The 10,692-nt window shown below is 33.5% G+C and overlaps 3 protein-coding genes across 3 annotated transcripts; 2 read left to right on the forward strand and 1 right to left on the reverse strand.

Moving 5' to 3' along the window:
• The first annotated feature begins 1,209 nt into the window (after positions 1-1,209).
• Positions 1,210-4,187, forward strand: LOC112467286. The gene is made up of 5 exons (XM_025035830.1): positions 1,210-1,332; positions 2,062-2,247; positions 2,350-2,473; positions 3,536-3,705; positions 4,011-4,187. Exons 1-5 carry the CDS (start codon positions 1,210-1,212, stop codon positions 4,185-4,187), a joined length of 780 nt encoding a protein of 259 aa, XP_024891598.1.
• A 1,184-nt stretch (positions 4,188-5,371) lies between these two features.
• Positions 5,372-7,212, forward strand: LOC112467288 (putative nuclease HARBI1). The gene is given in 4 exon segments (XM_025035831.1): positions 5,372-5,621; positions 5,835-5,975; positions 6,164-6,431; positions 6,617-7,212. Coding segments are annotated over 4 exon segments (1,131 nt in total). The 5' UTR covers positions 5,372-5,430; the 3' UTR covers positions 7,148-7,212.
• A 1,075-nt stretch (positions 7,213-8,287) lies between these two features.
• LOC112467289 lies at positions 8,288-9,214 on the reverse strand. Its single transcript, XM_025035832.1, has 3 exons — positions 9,026-9,214; positions 8,747-8,936; positions 8,288-8,424 (listed from the first exon to the last, which is right to left on the reverse strand). Exons 1-3 carry the CDS (start codon positions 9,212-9,214, stop codon positions 8,288-8,290), a joined length of 516 nt encoding a protein of 171 aa, XP_024891600.1.
• Between the last annotated feature and the right edge of the window lie 1,478 nt (positions 9,215-10,692).

Raw genomic sequence — 10,692 nt, forward strand, 5'->3', positions numbered from 1 at the left:
GTTAATAAGAATGTTCGTTCGATAAATACTGTTACAAGGAGATAGATGTTTTTGCCATTTTTCTCGAGAAATAGAAATAGAGGTAATAATGGTAATAAGAAAATTAGAGAATAGATGTGTAAAGTGTAATAAAGAAGTAGAGAATGATAAAGGAAAAAGAGATAGAAAAATGCCGCTTGGTAGCAAGTCGACGACGTGCGCGTGCAAGTCCGATCGTGAATGGCGAGAGTCATTTCTTTTGGCGCGCGGAAGTCCGATCGTAGACGGCAAGAGTCATTGTTTTTGGCGCGCAGAACTTGTTGCTGGGCGCGCACAAACACATAATCGATTTCGACTAACAACATGGCATCGATGCTAGATGGCTAGATTGCGATACATGTATATGTATGTGTATGCGTATGTATAAAAACTCTATATGACTCTATATGAGTTTATTTTTTTTGAAATCGATATGTATCGGGTCGGTAATTGAGCATGACTTGCTGTGCGGTGTAGCTTGATTACTGTTTAGGGAAGCCGCGTAAATTTGTATGGGCCCCGTGCGTGTGCGTGATCAACCCGAGCTCCCATAGATCTTTTCAGCAGTGCTGGGGATCGCAACGGACAGTGGTGTGCGCGTGCGGATAGCCCTGCAGAGGCGCGTGGTTTTCTCGCTTTGGGGTTATTGTGAATTGCAGTGCGTTCTATATAGCCTCATAAGCATTAAATTTTTATCGCTGAAAGAGATCTAGTGATAGAAATTGTAAATTATTATTTGTCAATACAAATGTTGGTTTATCTTGTCAAAAGAGGAATGCTAATGTTCAATTGATATTTAAATCCCGATATAGATGGAAGAAGAAGGCCAAGATGCGCTGGTCGACTACGACAGCGATAGCAGCTTTATCACGGTAATAGATAAAGAAGCAAAAGATAAAAACAAGGAGACAGTAAGAAAAGATAGAGGTAAGAGAGTATTTTTTTGAAAATAAAGTAGTCCAGAAGAATATTATATATATGCATTCAAAGAAAATAAAAATAGTAATTTCAAAATTTCGTATAGAAGCAAAAGATAAAAAGGAGATGGAAAGAAGAGGTGCAATCCCGAAAAAGAACTTGCCTAAAGTCAGAGAGAATATAGATGTGACCAAAGCATGGGAAGAGAACCGTCCAATACTGCCAATTGGAACCAAAATATTATATGAAAAGCAAGAAAAATTGGTCGCAAAAATGGACAATTCGATGCAGATGCTGGATAAAGTAATGACGAAGGCCACCGAGATGATGGAGAATATGGTGGAAGTCTCCTGTTTAAACTTAGAGAAAGAAAAAGTTAAACTTAGACGTTTAGAGGTAAGCAATAAAGATACCCAAAGTTCAGTAGAAAACAGTAAACAAACGGTTAAAGAACTAGAGGTAGAGTCTAAAAAGAGAAAATTAAATGAAATAACAGTCTGTTCAGCCGAAAAAGATAGGAGTTTAGAGACAATGAAAAGAGCTATAGAATTGGAATTGAACAGTCAAAGGTTGCATATTAGAAGAGAATATAAGCTGACGCAAAAATCCAACTTTGATCTTTGGATGGATTATTTAAAATCTGAGTTAATGAATAACGAGTTGTTAGATGTAATAGATTCAAACATTGAAAGTCCAGAAAATCTCTTCGAACTAAAAGTTGCTAAGAGAAAAAGTCTAGTTAGAGATATAATAATCAATCATTTAGATGAAAACTATCATAAAAGGATTCTACATGAAAAAGATTCAAAAGAAATTTTGAAGAAATTGAGAGGATATAAAAAGAGTGAAGTAAACGTTACTCATGCATCGGTACGAGCTAAACTCTATCAAATTAAAATGAGAAAAGACGAAAAAGTAAGTGATTTTTGTGAACGCTTCGATTCAATAATTAGAGAATATGAATCATGTGAAGATGCGGTACCCCTCGCAGAACAAGAGATTAGATCTGCACTTTATCAGGCTGTGTCAATTAATGTACCAGAGCTGAGGAATGTAGATTTAATTAGAAGATAAACTAATCTTAAAGAAATGAACATAGATGAAATAAAGTCTTTTATGATGCAGTTAGAAGCAGAGATTAAAAACGAGAATAGAGAAAAATTAGAGAAACCCGAAGTCAAGGTACAGAGGGCTGCTGCAGAAGAGAACATGAAACAAGTAAAATGCTACAGATGCAACCAAATGGGTCATATGGCGAAGGACTGTCCACTAATAGAATTTGGTGCCTGGTTTTGTTACTACTGCCAGGAAGTACGAGGTCACAAGGGTGATAATTGTCCGAGTGCCGAAGCCCAGGCGAACAGAGCTAGAGGAAAAAGATATTTAAATAAAACCGTTAATAAAAACATAAAGAAAAAGGGTAGATTTGTGCAAAAAGGCACAAAAAGAGTAGATAACAAAGGGAAAATAACCAAGATACAACCAGCCGAGAAACCTATATCAACGAAAACAGCAAATGAGGGAGAATCAGAAGAAGGTAAATAATACATGGTTAAATTAATAGAAGATAGAGATAGTTCAAAAGAGGTAGTCAATTTTACTGCAGATTCGGGTGCTACGGATCATATCGTGAATAAGAATTTTATTCTGTCAAAGTTTGAAAAATGTAAAGATAGAGTTATTAAATTCGCGAATAAAAATGAGCTTGCAAACATTTCAATAAATAGTAAAGGAAATATTACGCTAATAACGAATAAAAAAGAAAAGAGAGTCATTAAATTAACAAATGTAATTGCAGCAAAGAAAGTATCCAAAAATTTACTATATCTAAGAAAGTTGGCTGATGCAGGGTTCAGTATTTATTTAGATGATAAAGTGTTTAAAGTTTACAATAAACTGACAAATAAAATAGTTTTTAAAGGAATTTACAGATGTAGAGCAGAAATTGTTCCACATAGTGAGCTTCCTGAACAATCGCAAGCAAACATTCAGACCAATGAATTATCAATTTCGGAGGGAGAGTTAGATGAGAGGGATAATGTTGGCTCTGCGATTGGGAGGGAGAATGAAGGAGAGCTCACAAATGTGAACGAAAACGAAAATATAGAACACAACAATGCTGAACTCGAGCAAGTCATTAAGTTGGAGGATATACAGACAATAGAGAATATAGAAGAAATGTGTGAAAACTCAGTAATTGAAAAAGGAAAGAAACTAGAGAAAATAAATGAGGTGATGTTATGGCATGTTAGATTGGGTCATGCATCGTTAAACTATCTAAAACAATTACAAAAAGTAGAAAAGAGATTAGAGAATGTAAAGTTTGATAACTCCATATTAGAGTGTGAAGTATGTATAATGGCAAAGATGGCAAAACTGCCGTTTAAAGAAAACAGAAATAGAGCACAGAAACCACTACAGGTAATACATACGGACATCATGGGTCCAATAAAACCTACATCCTATCCAGGACAAAAGAGATTTATAATCACTTTTATAGATGACTATTCTAGATTAGCAAAAGCCTACTCTCTGAAGACAAAAGATGAATCGGGAGAGGCTCTAGAGAAATATCTTATATCCGCCAGAAATCTACTAGGAAAAGAAGAAAAGCTATGCTATGCAAAGTCAGATCAAGACAAGGAATTTACGGGAGGTGCTTTTAAAGAGGTATTAAAAAGAGAAAAGATAAAAGCCATATTTGCATCACCGTACACTCCAGAACACAATGAAGTTGCAGAAAGGTTCAACAGAACGTTGAAAGAGAAAGTAAGAACATATATGCTCGACTCGGGATTACTAAAGAGTATGTGGGAGTTGACAGTTGATGCTGCTGTGCATGCGTACAACAGATCTCCACATAATACTTTAGAGTACGAGATCTCGTTGAAAAAGTTTTCATCAGAAACAAGTTGTCATTTTGAACAAATAAAGAAATTCGGATGCATTGGATATGCAAGAGTACCAAAGCCTACGTCAAAATTCGACAAGACAGCTATTAGTGTGTTGGTGGGATATACTGACACTGGATATATACTATATACTCTGGTATCCAAGCACGAGAAAATTTATAGAGTCATGACAACAGAGCAGCAAGAAACTGCACTAAGAAGGATAGAAGTTACAAACTTAAAATGTTTGATGACGACTTAGAGGAACTAAAGAAAAACTTAGAAGAAAAAGAAGAAACTGGAAACAGAAAACATATGGATGACACTCATGGAGATTTTATCAAGCAGTGTGTTGATTAAGGGAAGGTGAAAGTCGAATGGATTAAGACCAAAGAGAATTTGGCAGACATTATGACAAAACCTTTACCTCTCGAAGCATTTGTGTATCTGAGAGATAAAATAATGAATATAGAGTTTAAACAGAGTTAGAGATTAATTTTAGTCGATAACTAATTCTTGTTATGTTTCAGATAAAGAGGAAATTTAGAGAGGACCCGTGGATTGCTTGCACAAAGGGAGGGAGTGTTGGGAGAAGACTTTGAACGAGCAATAAGTTCCCGTTCTTCTAGAGGGTAGCTCCCGGTTGGCGGCGCGACTCGGCGCGCCACGCGTGTGTGCGGGCATCAGTGGTGCTCACAAGAGCCTCGATCACCGTCGTGTTCAGACGTGTTAGTTACGGTTTAAGTTACAGAGTGTGACATACTTATATATAGGGTGCGTTCGGGGAGCTCGCTATTAGCGCTATTCGGCACTATCGGTGTTCGGGGAGCACGCTACCAATCCAACCAACGCCATCGTGACGTCACTGTCGGTAGCGTTTTGACGTCATAATTCGCGCTACCGACGCTCTTGCCAAAGAGGTAGTGCACGAATAGCGTTAAGCGTTGATAGCGTTGGTGGTGTCTCCCCGAACGCATGGTGACCGCATGTATGTATACAATACATACGAATCAGGTTAGGATTGAAGTGCAGTTTTTACCGAATCACACTTTATTTCTGCTCTGTTACGTATACTTTGCATGAAAATCATACATTAATACAATATAAATAATTGTGAACATAAATGCCATCCTGCTAACCGTTGACTTATATTTTTTACTGTTTGCAGCTAACTCGAGAATATTGTTTACTGAAAAAATCTTCAAATTTGCGGTTTTGCTGGTCGAATTTTTCCGGCAAAATATTAACTAGCGTCGTTTTGTGTTCTACTCTTTGCCGAGTCACATTCCTGTATGTTCGAGCGTTAATATTTCTGCTTCCTGTATACTTATAAGTTTTGTATATGCGACATTTACTACGTTTACGCGAGCGCTACTTTTATTGTAACTTATAATTTACTCGTTTACGCGGAGTAAATTATCGTAAGTTACTACAAAATCCCGTTTACGCGAAGGAAACGTAGTAATAGTTACTATCATAAACATAATATAAATGCGACATTTCGTTATTCTTAACATGGATTTTTGGTCTATTTGCAGTTGTGTTTATAAGTCATTGAATTACGTTTTATTATTTAAAATTAGTAATAACCGAATCTAAAAAAATGGAAGAAGAAGAAGTAATTGTCGCAGCAGCAGTGCTGGTACTGCGTAATTTAATTTATTCATCTGAAAGTGATGACGAAGAAGAAGTACAAGTAATAAGGAATCCAAGAAGAAAGGTTGCTAGAATTGAAAATTATGTTGAACAAATAATACCAGCATTAACAAGAGAGCAATTTAAAGCTCACTTCAGGTATAATTTACTAATTTTTTTTATACGGAGTTATTTTATGTGTGCATGCGTGTGTGTATGTATTTGTGCGTGCGTGCGTGCGTCGTGCGTGTGTGTGTGTGTGTAACATATATACAAGTCATATTTTGTAATTATTTGTAGTTATGTAATTTTTAATAATGTTACTAAAATAGAAATATTGTATTTATGTATATGCATAATGTGTGATTTCAGGATGGTTCCTGAAACCTGTGCTTATGTTCTATCTTGTATAGAGCACAAACTACAAAGGACAACATTTGGAACACCAATGATTTCTCCACGCACACAGTTCCTTTTGGCATTATGGCGACTCTCTACTCCAGATTCGTTTAGGTAAGTGTTCATATATTGCAATGATAGTGTTCAATAAAATAATTTTAACACTTTTATTTTCATACTGTATGAAGGATTTCATTCTTTATGTATAAATATCATTGGTGCATAGAAAGCTATTTTTGTCGCAAATGTAACTCTTGTTAAGTTTGCTATGTAATTTTTTACATGCGTTTTTTTATGTTTAGGTCTATTTGTGAACGTTTTAATGTTGGTAGAAGTACTGCACTGTACATAACAAGAAGAGTTGTTAAGGCACTTGTTGACCTTGCACCCGTCATAATTAAATGGCCTACGGGAGAACGAGTACATGAAGTGTGGGAGGGATTTCGAAACACGAGTAGTTTTCCAAAAATAATTGGTGCCATCGATGGAAGCCATATTACCATTCCAGCTCCGAAAAAGAATCCTCATTGTTACATAAATCGAAAAGGTCGTCACTCCATTCAAATTCAGGTATGTTTAGTGTTTTATTCCAATTGTTTGTTATCAAATTTTATGTAATTATATATTTTTTATGTGAATGGCTAAATGTTATCGAAACGTCGGCATAATACTGTTCCAAGATGTGGCCTTTCATACTTACGATATCAAGGAATTGCGAAAATTTAAACTACAATTTCTTTTTTTTTACTGTGTAGGCTATTTGTGACCATAAGTGTCTATTTACTCACTGTTATATTGGACATGTCGGATCTGTCCATGATCAGCGTGTGTTTCGCCAGTCTGAAGTTCAACATTACTTGGGAGATGAAACGAGATTTCCTCAAGATAGCCATTTAGTCGGCGATCAAGCATATAAGCTGCATGAAAATTTACTTGTACCGTATTGAGACAATGGTCACCTAACCGAAAGATAACGAAATTACAACTTTTGTCAATCTTCAGCAAGAATTGCTATAGAGAGAGCATTTGGGATATTGAAAGAAAGATTCCGATGTCTTTTAACCACATTTGCAATGGATCGGGTTGATCTAATCCCTATGCACATTCTTGCGTGTTGCATATTACACAATATTTGTCTGATGAGAAGTGATGAATTAGATATTGAAATAAATGTGGACGAAGAAGGCGAAGAAGCAAATGTAGCGGATGAAAATGTTCCTCTTCCTGGAGCAGCTGTTGCCAAAAGAGATCGTATATGCCAAACGTTAAGAATGAGACATGTATAAGTACTTATATATAATATTTGTAAACTTCAGTTACTCTGTTTTCAAAATAAATGGTTTAAATACAAGTTTTATAATATTAAACTGTACATACCAATATATACATATATGCCTTTGTAGAATTCGTACAAAGTTAGTCTGCTAAGTATACATAGCTTACCTTTCCATTTCTTATCTAATTTTAAAACGTCAATTGGCTCCCTCACTACACTTGTTACTAATTTAGTATCTTGCTTCTTTTTTTTTTGTTTTCTATTGCACTCATGTAAAGTTTAATTTAATACAACTGTTCTACAACCCACTAGAACCACAAATAAATTCATAGAATAATGAGAATACTGATTATAATTGATTCTATATTTTACTTTCATAATTATTACTTTATTTCATATAACATTAATAAAATATCTAACTTATCTGCTTTCTGTCCGGTACATTTACGCACAAGTAAAAAAAATAATTCGTTTTCTTTACAATTATTTTTTTTTATTAGATATCAATTGCAAATTATACCAGTATACAGTATTGCCTGAAACAAGCATAGTATGCGAAAGATAATATATATGTATCATAATAAACAAAGCGCAATAGTATAAAAAATTTTTTATAATAAAAGACAAGCAACTCAGTGAGCATATTTTATAGAAATATTCGTAGAACGCGACAAGTGTTACATACACATCTGCTTAACAAAGACTCCTTCTGTATTACATATTTCTAAGTCATCAAAAGAACTATTATATATTCTTTAAAAATCTCTTTCTTTAATATTGTAACTTTCTTATAAAGCTTTATCTTTACGTATTATATACGTAAAGTAACATATTTGTTGTAATACACATTTCCTACCACATGTATGGTAAGAAATATTAATTACAAGAAATATGTAAACAAACACATAAAAAACAAAACACAAAATTTAAATCTAATTTGTTTTTATATAAATAGTAATGTAGCAAAAAAAAATTAATTAATCAGCGAATGTGTTTGGCCCAAAAGCGTTGGAGATAAAAAAAATTATTAATCAGCGAATGTGTTTGGTCCAAAAGCGTTAAAGACAACTTCGTAGACTATGTATTAACAGGACGTCAGCGATTCCAGGATCGTGTTGTGTCACCATCGTGTGCAGAGTAACGTCGCATTTTAACGTGATAGTCTTTCGAGTAGTTGATCCAACTTGTTCATTATTTTTTCATTTGATTGTAGCCTTTCCTTATGTCTTCTCTCCTTATTTTCTTCCATAGTTTTTTGGTCCATCGTTGCATCACCCTTTCGTTTACCTGCAAATATACATAAAAATATTTTTTTAAGCTGTGCATCTAAAGAATACGTGTCTTTAAAGCTGGTTCTACATTAATCGCAAGTAATTAGTTGCGATTTAAGATTGCCAATGAGCGTTGAGCTTTATGTAATGCGATGCTCATTAATTATCGCAAGTCGCAACCGACTGTTTGCAACTAATGTAGAACTAGCTTTACTATAACTTGGATTAGAGTATTATACATAGTCTACAATGGCCGTAGTAGTAAGCATCGAGTTTTGTATCAAATTATTAAAAGTAATTCTTAATTTCAATCATAATGCAAATGTATGCTGACTTACGAGACACTCTAACATTGGATTTGGAAGATTGATCGTCAGAAGAACTGCAGAAGCTTGTATTTGCTACTACTTCTGTTTCTGTAGCAATAGACAAGCTCGTATTTGCTGCTTTGTGTGTTTCTGCGCCAGTAGACGAAATAGTTGACATTGGTGTTATATACGGCTTTTCACCGAGAAGATTCTCCATCACCTGAACAGTTTATGCACAGTATTATTAACTTTCGTCGAAATAAAAAAGATAGTGTCACTATTTTATACATGTATACATCGTATACTAACATCATAATATTTCCACGTTCGCTTATTATTTCCAGATTTATTGTTGTGATCCTTCACATTCTTGTATGTTCTTTTCATAGTATTTACTCTGGTCGTGCATTGTTTGGCTGTTACAATGTATCCTTCGTTGTTTAATACTTCAGCAATTTCTTCCCATGCCTTTTTGTGACTGATTTTACCCGAATACATGGCTCGTTCCCGCTGTCTATGCTTCTAATAAAAGCAAAATCGCTTCATGACTCCATCTCGTAAAACCACCTGTTCGGCAAATAAAGATATTTAATATATATTTTATGTATTATGCATGTATAAAAAGATTACAAACAATATCTGAAATTTACTTACCCTCCATCAATTCTTCATTCTCCATTGTGCTTGCATCCTCTTCATTAGTTGTTACTGATGCAAAAGAATCCATTTCTCCTTAAAAAAAAAAAAAAACGTTTTTTAAAACATTAATTATATATAAATTATATAGAAATATATAAATATAAATATAATCATATAATAAATTAAACCATTAATTAGGAAGTAATTAAGAAGAAGAACAAATTAAACAAACCTGATGCTTCGATTGAAGAAAACGTATTTGAAACGCAAGGGGTAAGTATATTTTCGATTCCTAAAAAAAATATATAAATAACTTTAAAAAGTTAAGACAAGAAATGTACCAATGTATTAATATTATTATAATTATATACAATAATATATTATAATATTATGTATAATATTTTATTATGTTTTTAGATAAACTAATATGTACGTATCATATATAATATTATTTATGTCACATGTGCCAGGATAAAAAAAAATTTTGCCAAGCATACAGATTTGTTATTAATAACTCACCACTACCATACCTCTCATTCCGTGCATAATTAAGTAAATCTGTCCTATAAGCCATATCTAAATGCAAGTAAAAATTAAAATGTATTAAGCAAATAGTGAAAAAAGAGACAAATGTAAACATGTAATAATGAAAAAAAAGGATGAAAGAAATAATTAAAATAAAAACATTAGTTATAGAATTATATGACTATTATATGATTATAACAGTATTATACATGGAAAAAAAGTGTAGCACAAGAAAAACAATAGCCCTGATATGCATCACAAACAATTAAAACAAAGACTACACAAAGTAAAAAATAGTTAAAGATCCACACGTAGAAGTAAATAAAATAGTTATAAAAATAAGCCAAAAAGTTAGTTATAAAGATAAATCTTCAAGTAAACTGTTATTCACCCTTTCTTTCTAACATTTATCAATGCTCTTACTTAATTATGTAACATTCAGTGTCCGTTGTAATAAAAATAAAGCGAAAAAAATAAGTCGAAACTTTGCAACAGTTAAATAAATAAAAGTGTAAATATTGATCTGCTTTATCCAGTACTTTCAACTTACCATTTTGCGCTCTTTTACACTCCTGTGAAGTAAGTAATAATGTAAACGTTTCTTGTGTATCTTTATCATAAATACATAGTTTTACACGATCCATGATCAACAGAAACCGCAATTAGACGCTGATAAACAATATTTCCCGAACGAGTTAGCTGCAAACAGGAAAGGATCTTACTCAACAAGGTTAACTGAATGATTTTTTGTTCACAATTATCCAGATAATATATTTTTTCTATGCCAAACTTAACAATTATACTTACAGAAA

The sequence above is a fragment of the Temnothorax curvispinosus genome, unplaced genomic scaffold, assembly GCF_003070985.1.
Source record: "Temnothorax curvispinosus isolate PA1 unplaced genomic scaffold, ASM307098v1 QBEX01017138.1, whole genome shotgun sequence".
Taxonomy (NCBI): domain Eukaryota; kingdom Metazoa; phylum Arthropoda; class Insecta; order Hymenoptera; family Formicidae; genus Temnothorax; species Temnothorax curvispinosus.

What these genes read in the sequence shown, in the direction of transcription:
- LOC112467286 (XM_025035830.1), top strand. Translation starts at nt 1,210, where the DNA reads ATGGACAATTCGATGCAGATGCTGGATAAAGTAATGACGAAGGCCACC. An exon ending in TTTGTTACTACTGCCAGGAA is followed by an intron (nt 2,248 to 2,349) that starts GTACGAGGTCAC and finishes AAAAACATAAAG; the next exon opens with AAAAAGGGTAGATTTGTGCA. An exon ending in TGAGGGAGAATCAGAAGAAG is followed by an intron (nt 2,474 to 3,535) that starts GTAAATAATACA and finishes GAAATCTACTAG; the next exon opens with GAAAAGAAGAAAAGCTATGC.
- LOC112467289 (XM_025035832.1), bottom strand. Translation starts at nt 9,214, where the DNA reads ATGTATTCGGGTAAAATCAGTCACAAAAAGGCATGGGAAGAAATTGCT. An exon ending in GAACGTGGAAATATTATGAT is followed by an intron (nt 8,937 to 9,025) that starts GTTAGTATACGA and finishes TAAACTGTTCAG; the next exon opens with GTGATGGAGAATCTTCTCGG. An exon ending in ATCCAATGTTAGAGTGTCTC is followed by an intron (nt 8,425 to 8,746) that starts GTAAGTCAGCAT and finishes GTATATTTGCAG; the next exon opens with GTAAACGAAAGGGTGATGCA.